The 17,049-nt window shown below is 34.5% G+C and overlaps 1 protein-coding gene across 6 annotated transcripts in view; it reads right to left on the bottom strand.

Annotated features, from left to right (window-relative positions):
• POU2F1 (POU class 2 homeobox 1) overlaps positions 1–17,049 on the bottom strand; it is a 232,011-nt gene that overhangs the window by 69,082 nt on the left and 145,880 nt on the right. For all 6 annotated transcript variants that reach the window (XM_074266501.1, XM_074266503.1, XM_074266507.1 and 3 more), the window contains one exon: positions 13,583–13,683. In XM_074266501.1, coding sequence (XP_074122602.1) covers positions 13,583–13,683 — 101 coding nt within the window. The remainder of the gene's footprint in view (positions 1–13,582; positions 13,684–17,049) is intronic.

Here is a 17,049-nt window from a genome sequence, read left to right as displayed (position 1 = left end):
TTGTATTCCTGGAGCTTAGTGATTAAAAACAGTTGTTGACTATACCTGCTATGTGCCAGTTACTGTGATAATAACTGGGAATATAAATAAGAAAAAAAAAAGATAGATTCTGCCCAGTCCAGGGATTACAGAAAGTAGGAAATGAAGAGCTCTGGGCCTGGGAGCCTGTGGGAGGAGTTCTTTGCTCTGCCTTCCAGCCCTCCAATGAGAGGGGAAGAGGGCACGGAAAAAGTTTTAGTACCAAAGTGGATATAATCTCAAAGTTTCAGTTTCCAAGGAGCGTGATCATAGTGTAAACCAGTCCAAAGACTGAAGCTGGGGCTTGATAAAAGCTTGTTAACTGACCAACTCAAAAGGGTCGAAAACCTGAAAGACCCAAAGAATGATGGTAATGATTGACAAAAATAGGGAAGTGTTTTTTTTTTTTTAATAATGTTTTATTTTTTTTCTCCAATTACATATAAAAGACAATTTTAACATTAATTTTTTTTAATGTTGAGCTCCAAATTTTCTCCTTTCTAGTCTCACTTTCTGCTTCCCTGAGGCAATAAGCAATTTGATATAGGTTATACATGTTCAATCATGCAAAATAAATAATCATATTAATGATGTTGTGAAAGAAGACAAAGACCCAAAGGGGAAAAAAATTACAGAAAGTGAGAAATGTATGCTTTAATCTGCATTCATTCTCCATCAGATTTTTCATCAGAGGTGGATAGCATTTGGAATTGTCTTAGATTATTATACTGCTGAGAATAGCTAAATCATTCACAGGTGATCATCATACAATCTTATTGTTCCTCTGTACAATGTTCTCCTGGTAATGCTCACTTCACTTTATACCACTTCGTATGTTTTTCCAGATTTTTGTGAAATCAGTCTACTCATCATTTCTTATAGCACAAGAATATTCCATTACAATCATATATCACAACTCGTTCATGCCCCAATTGATGAGCCTCCCCTTAATTTCCAATTCTTTGCCATTACAAAAAAAGAATTGCCATAAACATTTTTTATACAAATAGGTTCTTTCCTGAATTAGCAAAGGTTTTAGGAAGGGTGGGTTTAGGAGAAAATAAAAATGAATTCTGTTTTGATCATGCTTTGGCCAAGTGAGAAGATTCAACAGCCAGCTGCTGATATAGAATTTTAGCTCCACAAAGAGTTCTGGGATGAATGTTGCTTTGGAATGGTGGCTCATAATTAAACCCAGAGGAGAAAAAAAAATGGGGGTGGAAGGAGAGTGCTGAAAACCCAGGATAGACCTTTAAGACATATTTCCAGTTATATAAATGTGATATGGATGTTTCAGCAAAGATCAATAAGAAATAGATGAAGGAAAATCAAGAGAGCAGTGTTAGTCAAAACAAAAGAAAACCAAAACAAACAAAAGAATAGACACCCAAGAGATGAAGGTATTCAACAATGTAGAATATTACTCAGAGGTCCTGAGGGATATATATGGACTGAGGAAAGGCAATCAGATTTTACAATTTAGAGAATACTGAGATCCACAAAAATCAACATCTCTTTTATGTAGCAATAAAAGTAAAATCTAGCAGGATGAAATTACAAAAGAAATTCCCATTCACAAAATTCATAAAACATTTTTGGGAGAGAGGGGAGGAGTAGCCAAGATAGAAAGCAGACAGGGCATTCCTGGAGCTCTTCCCATCCCTTAGAATCAATGCTAGATCAAGCGCCTAAACAGATTTTAGAATGAAAGAACCTACAATCATTAGAAAAGTAATAATTTTCCAGCTTAAGATATCTTGGAAGGACTTCAGAAAAGGTCTGTCTCAATTGGATAAGGGAATGCAGCCCAGTGCAGGCACAGAATGAAGGGAGAAATCTAGCAGAACTTTTCAGCCAAAATACAGGAGCACTGACTACTCTGTCCTGGTTCAGAAAGACAGTGGATTGGCAGACCCAGCTATGAGACCTCCAATGCAACTACAGAAGACAAATTATGAGCCTCCAAATCACAGCATAAAAGGCAGGTCTTGGCCAGGCCCATCCAGTGTAGAGGGAAAGCCTGCAGCACCATCAGCCCCAGCGTCTTCAGTGAGAAATTCTTGTTCCCCCTCCCTGCAGTGGGATCTTGGGACAACCTCCCTAGTACCTTCAAAGCAGAGCTCAAAATTTTTAAATGAGCAAAAAAGCAAAAAATGTTCTAACTCACAGAAAGCTACTCTGGAGATTGGAAAGATCAGAACACAAACCCAGAAGAGCATAGCAAAGGCAAAATGCCTTCAGGTGAAGTCTCAGAGGAATGTGAACTGGTGGTCTCCAACTCAAAAGGCTCTCTTAGAAGAATTCAAAAAGGAATTTAAAAAAAAAGAAAAATAGGGAAAAGAAATGAGAGTTATGCAGGAGAACTATGAAAGTTTTGGAGGAAAAGCCAACAGAAACTGAAGAAAACAACTCCTTCAAAAAATAAATTTGGTGAAATGCTAAAAAAAGATATACCTGAAGTAAACAATTCCTTAAAAAAAAATAGAATTGGCTAAATGGAAACAGAAAAATCCATTGAACAAAACTACTTCTTTGAAAGTACAATTGACCAAATGCAAAAGGAGGTAAACAAGCTAACTGAAGAAAATAATTCATTAAAAATTAGAGCTGAACAAATGGAAGTGAATGACTCAATGAGACATCAAAAGAACACAAAGTCTTATAAAAATGAATGTTGAAAACTGTCTTTGCATATATTTGGAAAAATAAATACTATAATAAAAAAGAAAATTTAAGAAAAAAATGAAAGAAAAACATGGGGAAGTCAACCAAATTACAATCAAGACCTACACTGATAAAATTTAAAACACTCCTTGAAGAAAAGACTTAAATGGAGAGATAATTACTCTTCATGGCTGAGTTAGACAAATATAAAGAAAAAAATGACACTATCTCAATTATATACATATATCTATTTATGGAGAGAGAGTACAAGAGAATGCAAAGCAAGAGAATGAGCAAAAGTATTAAGGACTTCTTTTGAGCAAACACTGAAAGACATAAATACAAAAGTGAAAAAATAACAAACTTTGCCTCAAGAAGCTTGCCTACTAACAGGGAATATAATACATATTAGAGAAGGATAGTCAGAAAAGGAAATTTTGGTCTGCCAAGTCAGAGATGGTAAACTGATCCAGAAGATGGTAGCAATATTCTTTATAATGTTTCCTCTCTTAAATTTTTTTTTGAGAAAATTTAAATGCTACTTCATGTTCATTTCCAAATACAGCTTCCTTGCCCATCAAACTCTGTCTTATAATAAAAATTAAAAAGAAAAAAGCAATTCAGGAAAATACATCAACTGAATCTGAGATTCCTATAGGTAGATATCAAACCTTATTAGAAATAGCTGATATAAAAACCCCTTAATTTTTATGTTCATTGTACTGATTTTGCATATGTATTTTTCAATTTAATATGAACAAAATCATGAATTTTATCTTTAGTAATCATTTCCCATCATAGATGTGAAAGGGGTCTGCTCTGGTTCTCTTTTAATTTTTTTTTTTTTTGGTAACCTTTAATATTCAGGTGTATTTTGAGCTGATTGTGGATATGACGCAAGCTCTAAAACCATATCTAATTTTGTCAAATTGTTTTCCAATTTTCCCAGCAGTTCTTATCATTGAAGTAGTTTTCTCAAGTAATTTATGCTCTGAGGTTTATTGAATTTAATTGTTTCTGACTCTTCCTCCTAGATGATTATTACTTTATAGCAAAACTATATATCTGTAAGTGCTATGACCCTCCCTCCCTCAATTTCCCTGGAGATTTTCATCTTTTTCTTTCTACAAATTAATTTTTGCTATATTTTGTCTTGCTCTTTGAAGTATTCCCTTGGCAGTTAGGTATAGCAATACATTGATAATTCACAATTTCTAATTCCTAGAGATTTAGAGCATTTTTAAAATGTGACTTTTCATAGCTTTGATTTCTTCTTCTGAAAATGATCTGTTCATATCCTCTGACAATTTATTCACTGGGGAAAGGCTCTTATTTCTATATACATGTGGTTCTGTATCCTAATATAGTTGAGAAATTTGCTATAAAAATCCCACTCAGACCCCAGCCCCAGTTTTTTTTTCCCTTCTAATTTTGACTACATTCATTTTATTAAAAAAAAAAAAAAAAAAAAAAAAAAAAAGAAAAAAGAAAAGAAAAGAAACAATACCCAACTCTTTTAAATTCCATGTTATCATCCTCCCAAAATGAATCACTCCTGAACTCTCTATGGTAAAATCCTTTTTAACTGCGCTAATAATGATGCAGTTCTTATAAATTACATGTATTATCAGCCAAATGTATTATCAGTAGAAAAATAGTTTTTAATGCCTGAAAGTCTACCATTTCATTAAATGATTTTTTTTCCCCTTTGAAGGATTATACTCCGTTTTGCTGGGTAGAGTATTCTTGCTTGTAATCCCAGATCTTTTGCATTCTAGAATAACACATTTGAAGTCCCATGCTCCTTTAATGTGACAGCTGCTAAATCTTCTATGATCCTACTGTGGCTCCATATATGAAGGGTTTCTTTTTGGCTGCTTAAAAGTCTTTTCTCTTTGAAAGAAATTTGAAAGAATTTGGCTGTGATATTCTTGGGCATTTCTATTTTTGGATCTCTTTCAGAAGGTAATTGGTAGATTCTTTAAATTTCTATTTTATTTGTGTTCTGGATACTGGAGCTATTCCCTTATAATTTTTTGAAATATGTTTAAGCTCTCTCTTTGATCATGGCTTTCAAGATATCCAATAATCTTTAAATTACCTTTCCCCTGCTCTATTTTTCATGTCAGTAGTTTTTCTAAAGGTATATTTCACATTTTCTTTGTTTTTTTTTTTTCATTACTTTGACTTTGTTTTATTATTTCTTAATGTCTCACAGTTTTATCAACTTTCACTCGCCCAATTTTAATTCTTAAGAAATTATTTTCTTCAGGAAACTTTTATAACTCTTTTTCCACTTGGCCAAGACTGCTTTTTTAAGGAGTTATTTTCTAACTAATGAAATTTTTGTACTTCTTCCATTTGGCCAATTCTGTTTTTTAAGATTTTTTTGTTTTTTGTTTTTCCCCCAAGTATTTTTTTTTTTTTTTTGCTTCTTTTATCAATCTACTGTCTTTTCATAATTGTCTTCTTTTGTGTCTATTTCTTTACCTAATCCTTTACCACTCTTATTTGGTTTTAAAAATCATTTTAAAGGTCTTCGAGGAATTCTTGCTGTCTCTATGTCCATTCACAAATTTCTTTAAGGTTTTGTTTACAGATGTTTTGACTTCATGTTCGTCTTCTGAGTTTATAACTTGATCTTCACTGTCATCACAAAGATTTTAATGGTTAAGTTCTTTTTTATTTTGTTCTTTGTTCATTTTTCCAGTCTATTTCTTGACTTTGAATTTATGTTAAAGTTGAGCTCTTATTCTTGGCATAGGAGTGGGAAGATCTGTCCCAAGCTTTAAGTCTTTTTTTGCTCTCCTAAGGTCAAAATTCTTATATAATTTTAAAAGTTGGAAATTTTAGGTACTTCCAAGGTGATATGATTTAAGGAAAAGTGGGATCACTATTCTTGGTCTATACTATAGTCCTTTCTCAGGAAGGATCCCTGATATTTTAGGACAACAATTAATATTGTTCCTCAGGAGCTTAGGAGCAGAAGTGATACGGGTTCTCTGAGCCCTGGCTCCCTCATGACAGAAGTACTTCTCTCTGCTTTTAACTGTGACCCAGAATGTAGGCACAGGCAATGAAACTGCCAAATAAGAGTCTACTTCTAGCCCAATTGTCTTCTCCAATCTCTTTCTGATCTGTTTTCATATTTCTTTACTTCTTCTGGTTAGTCCTACCTGCTACCTAGTTCCACTACTGGTGTTACAACCACATAGATTTTATACATAGGTTCCAACCCCCATGTCACGGACCTCTCCTTCCAACTTTCTAAGTGGTCTTGGGCTAGAAGAATGTCTCAGCCCAAACTTATCTTGGTTCTGCCACTCCAGATTTTAAGTTGAGGCATTATTTTATTTTACTTTTTTGCTGAGGCAATTGGGGTTAAGTGACCTGTCCAGAGTCACACTGCTAGGGACTGTTAAGTGTCTGAGGGCATATTTGAACTTAAGTCCTTCTGACTTCAGGGCTGGTGCTCTTTCCACTGTGCCTTATTTTAAAGTTGTGTGGAGGGGAGTGTTGAGATAGGATAGCTGAGTGTTTTCTCTGCCATCTTGGATTCTCCTCCAGAAGTCCAAAAACAAAACAAAACAAAACACCTTATTGATAAACTTATCATGTGAAAGGCACTATGATAGCACTGGGGATACAAACAGGAATATAAAATAATCCTATTTGTCAGAGAGCTCATACTTTTGCATTTGGAAGACTTCAGATACAAGTCAAATGGAAAGGTCCCATAGAATACAGTGCAGTGACAGAGCAGATATTAGTATTTTTTCTTTAATGTTATTTCCAATGAGAAAACCAATGGCTTCTGATGCCAAGCCATTTGATACTGCTAAGGACTCTGGTGGCAAGAACTTTGTTTCCTGTGTCATCAGTAGCTAACAATTCTCAAATCTACTTACCCAAAGCTAATCTCTATGTTGATATATAGTCTCATGAGATCTTGAACAGCTCATATGTTGAATTGGACATTATATAGATATAAAACTCATTAAAGACCAAAACTGAAGACATCTTTCACTCCAAAACGTCTCTTTTTCCTACCCTCCCTCCCCCACCATGCTTTCAGACACTCAGGCTCACAATCTAAATTTCACTTTAGACTTCTCACTCTCACCCGCTGCATCTAATCTGTTGCCACGTCCTTTTGATTCTACCTTCACAATATAAATCACATATAGTCTTCTCTCCTGACACTGCCAAAGCCCAGGTGTAGGCCCTCATCAACTCATACCTGGGCTACTACAACAGGTTGGTCTATTTGCCCAAGTCTCTCCCCACTCATCCCCCTGGTTCAATAAACTCTGAAGGCTTCTGATTACCTTGGCAGCTAGGTGATGTAAGTGGGTAGAGCGTCAGGTATGTCTGGAGTCAGGAAGACCTAAGTTCAAATATAATTGTGAGACTTGGGCAAGTCACATAGTCTGCTTAGTTTCCTCAAATGTAAAATGGGGATAAGAGCAGCTACCTCTCAAGAGTTATTATAAGGATCAAATGAGATGATATTTGCAAAGCATTTTGTACAGTGCCTCTCACATAGTAGGTGCTATGTAAATGTTAGTTATTCATCATTCTAGAATCACACAAAGAGCCATGTTTTTCTTTATAACCCAGCCCACTCCTAACTTTCTGGTCCTCTTATATTTTACTTCCCTCCTCACCCTTTCAGTCCAGTGACACTGGCCTTCTGGCTCTTTGTTGTCTGAACCATTCCGATTCTTGCATGGAAGGCTCACTCTTCTGGGTTCTTTGCCTTCCTTGAGGTCTCAGCTAACATCCTCCTTTCTACGTGAAGCCTTTTCCAGTCTATAATAGTTGTGCCTTTGCTCTGTACTCTGTATCTGGTTGGGTACATGTTGTCACCGCATCATCTGTGAGTTCCCTATATGCCCAGTGCTGGGAATAGTACCTTAATAAATGCTTGCTGACTTGTATTTACTGCCAAAGTATAAGCATTTTCTCCTTGCAATGTTGTTAGCTTTTCCCCACAAATACTTCCTATAATATTAAAAAAAAAAAATGTACCTTTGATGTTTATGGTTGCAGGGTTTTAGCAAAAATGGTGTATTCTACCTAGGTTTCCCCCCCCCCCCCTCCTTTTTCTTTTCTGGAGGGAGAGGGGGCAGCTTGAATCTGTCATTTGCTTTCAGTTTTTCTCAATTTGAACCATCTGTGCATCTCTGGTTATAATGAATAAATATTTTTCAACATGATAACAGAGTTTATTTAAAAATTTTTGACTCAATAGTAATTGTTCATAAGGTTTGAATAAAATTATCTTTGTTAGACTTATCCTACCCTGCTTTAAGTGTCTGGATTTTAAGAGTCACACAGGAATATTTTGCTTCTTAGTGATTGAAAGTAATTTGTGTAAAAATAATTTAAATATGCAAATGATTCCATGACCTCATCAATATAAACATTCCCTCCAGTGGTGTAGATTACAGGCCATTTGTGACTGCATATCTTTTAAGCTTGTCCAGGTACTCTCAGTTTTACCTTTGACCTCTCCTTACTAATTCCCCACTCCCTATTTTCTTGAAAATCTCTGACCTGGGTTTATGCCTTACCAATACCCTGGATGCTAGTTCTCCCAAAGAGCTCTGATTTCTTTTCTCCTAAAGCAGGATGATTGGTATATCTAAGGATATTATCTCTAAGTATAATAACCATTGCAACTTAAACTTCCTGTTTAAGTATTTATCAGTGGTATCCTTCCTTCACTAAAATAGATCGCCACTCCTTTATTCTTCTTCCTGGCAGACTTGAGCAGCTATTTTCTTTTATTAGCTTCTAATCAAATAAAAGCCTAACATTATATACTCTCCTCTATCTTATTCCTCCCCTTTCATCTTTTATATGCCTTTCCATTCTGTAATTTGGTCCCACAAAAAATGCACCTAAAGACAAGTTGTTGTGAAGTTTAGTCCCTGATGTACCACACCTGTAGAAACACCATCAATTCCATTAGATTTCTATTTTTACTTGTCTCATTGTATACATTTAAACTGTTATTATTTGTTGGTCATTTTGGCCTTCATAGCTAATTTGTTAATCTTTTTTGTATTTCTCTCATCAGGGGTGACTGAGAAGCAAATGTTAAAGTTTATATAGGTCTAGTTTTCCTTCGAAAAAGTTTTGAATGTTGTTAATGTTTTGAAAACTGAATGTCCATGTTTATTTATGATTAAGCTCAGATTTTCAGAATGGATTATTGACTACATCTTGAGCTCCCTCTTGAACTTCAGCACATTTTTTCCCACTTTCTCCTGTGACTTTTTGAGTATGCAGGATAGTCTTATATTATCTGTATTTCCTGTCCATATTTGAATATCTTTCTCCTGGTCAACTGAAGAAATCTGCCTCTCAATGGAACTGCTAACTAAAATCAACCACTATTATCTTGGAATTTGTAGCACAGTGGTTTGCTTTGCATTTGCTTGTTTCCCCCTCTAATCTATACATTTGGGTTGTTCTTTTTCTTTTTCATTTTTTAAAATTAATACTTTTTCTTTATTTAGAAATTCTGTACTGTTTTAAAATACTATTTCTTGCACTATAGTGTTGAAATTTTTGATTTGTCATATTATCCTGGGACACTAATAATTTTTGTCTTTAAGACTAACTTGTCTCTACAGAATATCTTGTTTTTGAGAGCAACATAATTTGCTTGTATAGAGATCATGCTTTCTTTTAAACTGCTTTTTTGCTTCTTCTAGCTTGTTCTTCACTTCTGTATATTTTCATTCCCACTTATCCCCCCTTTTGTTTCCTTAGTAAAACTTGTTATTGTGAATTCAAACTTTTCCTGTCCTGCCAATTATTTCTGCTGTGAAGGCCATAAATTCTCTTCGTAGAGTTCTCATCTTGCTGGGTTTCCATATTCCCTTTGGGAGTCTACAGATTCCTCTGCTTCAGCAGTGTTGATTAGTTTTCCTTTTTTCTTGCATTGCTTAATAAGATACCTGAATTCTTTTATTTGGTCCAAAGGCCTTATTTCCTTCTGCTACTAATACTTTCTTTGTTGTTGTATCTGTTTGTGCTCAAGGCTCTTGAGTTTTATTCCTTCTGAGATCAATGATAATTTCAGTCTTTTTTACTTATTTTCCTCCATTGCTGTTTCCTTCCCTTTTGAGGGGGTGGTGCTTCATTGAGGGCTGGATCTCAAAGGACCTCAGTTTTTGTTTCTTTGGGAAGCTTGTAGTCTACAATGGTGACATTCCCAAAAATGATTCAATTTTTCTGAGGAAGTTGAAATAGACTGACTCTAAATCAAGCTTAAAATTTGCAGTTCTTCAGACAATTTTCAGATGATGAAATTGAAATTATATCCACTCATATGAAAGAATGTACCAAATCACTATTGATCAGAGAAATGCAAATTAAGACAACTCTGAGATACCACTACATACCTGTCAGATTGGCTAAGATGACAGGAACAAATAATGATGAATGTTGGAGGGGATGTGGGAAAACTGGGACACTGATGCATTGTTGGTGGAGTTGTGAAAGAATCCAATCATTCTGGAGAGCAATCTGGAATTATGCCCCAAAAGTTATCAAACTGTGTATACTCTTTGATCCAGCAGTGCTACTACTAGGCTTATATCCCAAGGAAATACTAAAGAGGGGAAAGGAACCTGTATGTGCCAAAATGTTTGTGTGGCAGCCCTTTTTGTAGTGGCTAGAAACTGGAAAATGAACGGATGCCCATCAACTGGAGAATGGTTGGGTAAATTATGGTATATGAATGTTATGGAATATTATTGTTCTGTAAGAAATGACCAGCAGGAGGAATACAGAGAGGCTTGGAGAGACTTACATCAACTGATGCTGAGTGAAATGAGCAGAACCAGAAGATCATTATACACTTCAACAATGATACTGTATGAGGATATATTCTGATGGAAGTGGATATCTTCAACATAGAGAAGAGATAATCCAATTCCAATTGATCAATGATGGACAGAATCAGCTATACCCAGAGAAGGAACACTGGGAAATGAGTGTAAACTGTTAGCATTTTTTGTTTTTCTTCCCAGGTTATTTTTACCTTCTGAATCCAATTCTTTCTTTGCAACAACAACAACAACAAAATTCGGTTCTGCACGTATATATTGTACCTAGGATATACTATAAGATATTTAATATGTAAGGGAATCCCTGCCATCTAGGGGAGGGGGTAGAGGAAAGGAGGGGAAAAATTCGGAACAGAAGGGATTACAAGGGATAATGTTGTAAAATATTACCTATGCATATGTACTGTCAAAAAATGTTATAATTATAAAATTAATAAAAAAAATTTGCAGTTCTTAATCTATGATCTTTTGGGCCTCACTTAAAGCCCATCTACATTAAGTGTTCTAAATGTTCATACTCATGAAGACAAATTTCATAAGCTTTCAAAGAATCGAGTGTAATAATCTGGGCAATTCTTTATTCGCTAGATCATTCCTGTGTGGAGAGTCAGGACCAACTCTTTTGGTTGTTTACAGATAGATTCTAGGGGGCTTTGAAATGATCCATGACTTCATGTAACTACTCCACGATTCATCTAATGGTGTTTTTCAATCTTTTCTATTCTTTTTCAAATTCTGTTCATTTCTGTATTTAACAGCAATGCATAACATTCCATTTCTTTTGAAATTTTCAGTTTTATATGAATGTAATTGGGCCTTTGTATATGTTATACATTCTTTTTTTTTTTCCTCTTCTTCTGTTTGTCATGATTTCAGTTTATTGAATTTTTTCAACATTTTATTTTTTCCCCACTTCTTTTGGATCCTATTGGCTGAAGTTTTATCTATTTTGTTAATCTTTTCAAGGAAGTGGCTTTTAGTTTTTATCAATTATGTACAATGATTCTCAATCTAATTATTTCCTCATTTGTGCTAATTTACAAGCTTATTGATTTTCTCTTTTAAAATGACACATTCATCTCATTAATGTTATTTTATATTATAATGATATGTGTCTCAAATATAATTTTTCCTATAGAGTCTGCTTTAGCTGTATTCCAGAAATAATGGTGTTTGTCTAATCATTATCCTTCTTTTCCACACAGTGATTATTTATCTTTATGATTTGTATTTTGAAACATTCAGAACTCTTATTCAGGTCTGTAACCTTTCCTTGTGTCTTCTATTTTTACTTTATTATGATATATCTGTTAAATATATACTATACACTTTGTTGATTTCCCTTTCCCTATTCTTAAATAAGATTATCCTTGCAGTCTTTTCCTTTTTTCTAAGTCTCATCCACCAAGCTTCAGCGATGCATATTAGGTAATATTTACTTTCATGTAAAAGGATTTCCTGGTTCATCTTGCTTGTTACTATAATTTGAACAATTGAATATCAACCTTTGAGGACATAGGTTCTATGACTGGCATCTTTCTTGGATTTTGTCTCTTGGGAACCTCTGGGTATTTTTACTGCTGTTACCATTCATGCTATATGGCATAATGGATATACTTAAGTTTTTTTCTTCCCCCTTTTTCCTACTGATATAAAATTTTTTTTGGTTAGCTTTGCAAAACTCTAGGTAAATACAGTCTTACTAGCTATTGATGATCATCCCTACCCAAAACTATTTTATTTATATACTTTAATCAATGCTCCAGGTTCCAGATCAAATCCCATTCTCAGATAACATTTAAACCATTTTAATAATGAGCTTGCCTTTTCTGAAGTCTCTGCCCTTCAAGTAGCAACAGCCGTGAAGATAACAGCTAGCACATATCTTCAGTTTTTTTGCCCAAGACATAATGAATTGGCATCATTATACCAACACCCAACATTCCTGTAAATAGTACATTGGCTCCCCATTTTAATCAAGGAAGAAATACAAGTAAAGTGATAGAAATTAAAAAACAACAATAACAATGAACTTGAAAGTTCCAAAACAATGAAACAAGGAAATGTTTTCTGTATCATTATAAATCTCTTCTAGTATTTTAGAATCTATTTCTCTCTCATCTTTACCCAGATCTTATAATACAAGTGCTGTCATCAAACCAACAGTTTTTATACTCCGTTCCCCTGTCTATTCCAGATTTAAAAAACGGAGAAATATAATTTAAACTACAAAAATCCTTATAATTCTAGAACTACAAATGTGTCCTTTAACAAAGGCTTGTTTTGCACGCCTCAAACAAAAATTCTCAACTCAAGAGCAACAAAATAGGATACTTTATTCTTACCCCAAACAAGGGTTAATAATACCATTTGTAAAATTCTAAAGCACAACAAAAACATGTAGTACTTTTATTTTATAGTCTCACATTGATCCTATGACATAGACAAAAGAGTTCTCCTCATTTAAAAGAAGAAATAAGATAAAAATAGAATAAAGCACTTCTCTAACAAACCATTGGTAAGATATCACATTAGAACTCAGATCTTTTCACTCATGGCCTCACATTACACTATGCTTCATCTTAGCTGGTCCAGTAAGCAGGAGTGGCTTATATTACTTCCTAAACAAAGGTGTTTTAAAACAGCTTAATAGGATAATATTATGGGAAAATTGCTACTTTCCTTGAAGAGATAGGAAATATACTAGGGCAGTTCCAAATCCGTTTATCTAGTTTTGGCCTATCATCTCAACTGGCCCTTATACTTGTCAAAACAAGCAATTTAGTTATTATACATATTCAAAGCAAGAGAATCTTTTTGCCTGCAGCTGTGAGGTCTATGGCCTAGAAAACCTACTAAATTACAGCCACTAACAGAGCCACATCAATTCTGTTAACACACGCTCAACGTTATTCTTTTGGAAAAAAAAAAAAAAAGGAAAATTCGAAATGTTGTGAAATGTTTTCCCCATGCATTAGTACTGCCCAACTTCCAGTTCTGTCTCAAACTTTTCCCAGTTGAGCAGATAGTTTTACCTGATGTAGGTGTCCAAAGAAGGCCTGAGCCTGAGCTGAAGATATTGCTCCTCCAACAGGAACAGGCTGCTTCTGAAAGTCTAGGCCATTTGTCTGTGTACCTAAAAAAGAAAGAAATAATTACATCTATTCTTTTTCCTTCTGGAATTCCTTTATCTTCAATTACCTATCAACACATATCCCTGCATCTTGGACAACACTACCTCATGTTCTTCCCATCTTCTGATACTAGAACTCAGCTCCTCCAGAAGACACTTTATCTCTAGAGCTCCCCAACTAGCATCATTCTTCTTTCAAGCATCACTCAGCCAGAGAGAGTAGGTACACTTTTGCTACATCAAGACCGTCCTTATGATATTATTTCCCAGAATAATGGAAATGAATTTTTTAGAGAATCAGTAACATCATACCATGATACACTTATGGTATCTTAGCTCCCAGTTTTAATCTAGGATAGAAGCAAAGTTCTGGGAGCTACACAAAACAAAAAAACTTGAAAGTCCCAAAGCACTGGAACAAGAAAATATTTTTGTCTATTCCCCTTCTCCCCTATATCTCTCCCATATTAAAGAAGTTTATTTCTCTTCCATTTTTACCCAGATCTTATTTATAATAGAAAATTTTTCATTTAAACTTGGGCACCTTTCTTTTCTGTTTCTTTTCCCTTCATATCTGGCTACTAAAGAAAAAAAGTAGAATTTAAACTACAAATATCCTTGTGATTCTTAAAATATAGCAAGTTATGTCCCTTTAGGGCTTGTTCTGCATACCAGAAAAAAAATTCTCAACAAAAGAGCAAAGCAGTTGAAAGATGCCTTATTTTACTCCAAAGAGGAATTAATCACTCAGTAACCTTTCCTTTCCTGAGGTTTATTCACTTTTGCCACTTATTACATAATCTTAGTCACAGATGTTTATCAGCTTTTAGGTCACTTTCTTTTTCTCTTTGCTTGAACACTTTAGTATTGGGTTCATAGTGTTCCTCCCAATTTCAATTCCTGACCTCATATTTGTGGACTTAAATGTATATATGCTGGACAACCTACACCTTTCTTTTAGTCATCCATGGGAATAATCACACTCCATCTCTCACCATCAAGAATTATGCTCTATTATTCCAAATTTTCAAATTCTCTTTTTGATCATAACTTTCTCTCCTTGCATCTCTTCTGCCCATCCTGATATTTTCTTCCAAACCAATTCTTCACCCTCACTGTCTCTCCAATTCCTCTATCTTTCCCTGTTGACCCACTCCACAATCTTTATTTTGGTGTCATTTCCCTTTTTTCTCCTCTTGAATCTCTCATTTCCTTGATCCTACTGCTGCCAAATCTTAAACATGAGTTACTTTCACCAATCTCTTTCTATTCAAGTTCTTCTAAGTAGAACAGTGACTAGAGCCCTGAGCCTTGAGTGATTTTACCCTTTGCTAAAATCTTGTCTCATAGTTAATTGTAAAGCTATTTACTAGCTTTGCAATGCTGGGCAAATCATAACACTTTCCTCTCAGGCTTGTTTGTAAAGTACTTTGCACAGTGCCTGGAATACATATAGTAAGTGCTTAATAAATGCATATTTCTCTCCCTTCCTTTTTCCTTCTGCTGGATACTGCTGAAAAAAGTCACATAATAATTCTACCATAATAACTCAACAATAAACTTAGACTACTCAATCTCAACAGGGTCCTTTTACTTCCAAGAAATCACTTAAACTGACCGACTCAATCATATTTCCCATAGCAAGTTTTTCAAACTTTTTCTAAGACCCTCTATGGCAGGAGTGGGCAATCCAGCCTGCTGTCTTTTTGTATGGCAAATGCAAAAACTGTTCTTAGTTTTTATATTTTTAAATATAAAAATTTACTAAGAAATCAGTCATGAAATTCTTCTCTTCTACTCAATAATCCCCCTACTTCCAGTCAGAGGCAGCTGGGTAGTAGAGCATATAGGAATGCCAGAGCTGGTTTCAGAAAGACTTAAAATTGAATTTGGCCTCAGATACTTACTTGCTTTATGCCCTGAACAAGTCACCTAAGTTCTGCCTGCCTCAATATCTTCAAATGTAAAATGAGGATAACAATAGTTCCTATTTAGAAAGAGCCACTAAATCGGGCAATTGAGATATCACTGGTAACTTTGCAGAGAGCAGTTTTGGTTGAATGATGAGGGTAGATGTCAGCATTAATAAGAGAATAAGAAGAAAGAAGATTCCTAGTGTAATCAAATTTTGAAATGAACTCTAAAAGTTATCTAAAATGAATAAAGTATGAGATACCAATAATATTTAGTAAGATCAGTTAAGATTAAAGACTGTATAAGCATAATTTTAGATGCTACAGAATGTTTTAAAGGAAGAACAGGGAATCTACTTCAATTTTTAAGGGAGAAGTAAAATAAACAAGATAAAAACATGTTAGAGAAACATATATATATATACACACACACAATTAGTTATAACTATGTACTTAGGGAGTGAATGAAGTTCCTAGAGTTATGGCACTACCAAATGCATCAAAGAAATGAATCATTATAAATACATTTTAAAGGCTTGAAAAGAGATTTTAAAAAGAAGATTGATTGTGGAACATTCCAAGGAAGGGAAATAGTGTTTAAAAGGTTCAAAAAAAGTTTAAAGAAAATGTCAGCAGGATCTAGGGTTAAAAAAATTAAGTTACCTTTTGGCTATTGGGAAGATTGTAAATAGAATACTAAAGCAATTAATTAAAAGGATGTAGAGACAAAATTACTTTATGGGCTTGAAATCTGTCATAAAAAGTAACTGGGACCCATCACGGCTAAAAAATTGGTGATGTAACTGGAAGAATGTTGGGGATGATTACTACTGTCATGTCTAAGATATTTGGCAGAGGATTGGCTATTGTAGTAATCTAGATGTCATTCAGTTAGGATTTGGTCTATGGCTGTAGGATTGGAAAAAAAGGAAGTAGATTCCAAAAATACTTGGTAACTGACTTGAATGGGGCAAAACATTTGGGTGGGAGAGGGGGAAAAGAGGGATACAAACATGAATAATTAAAGGGGACTCCAATGGGATTTTCAGCTTGAGAGATTGGCAGAATATTAATATATATCTTCTATCATGTGAAAAATGATTTTTCCAAGAGTAGGGGGATAAGGAAACCTAAAATCTACGAATAGGGTAATGACAAAGGAAGGCAAAGAGAAGTGGGACAAAAGCACTGTTCCTAAAACTCAACTCTAAAAGAAAAAAAGCAAAATTTTCAAATCTAACTTAAATAAAGTTCTTATATTTTTCCACTAAGAAAGCAAGCAGTTTTTCTTAAAACCTAGAGCTTTTGAAATGGATATTGCTGTACAGATCACAGCACAAAGACTATTCGGGCTATGTTGTTCCAGAACCCCTTTTACATTCTTAGAAATTGATAACCCCAAAGAGCTTTTATTTATATTTAATATTTACCATATTAGAAATTAAAATTAATAACA

This window comes from Sminthopsis crassicaudata, chromosome 4, assembly GCF_048593235.1.
Source record: "Sminthopsis crassicaudata isolate SCR6 chromosome 4, ASM4859323v1, whole genome shotgun sequence".
NCBI lineage: Eukaryota > Metazoa > Chordata > Mammalia > Dasyuromorphia > Dasyuridae > Sminthopsis > Sminthopsis crassicaudata.
This window is presented reverse-complemented; position numbering and strand designations above follow the sequence as displayed.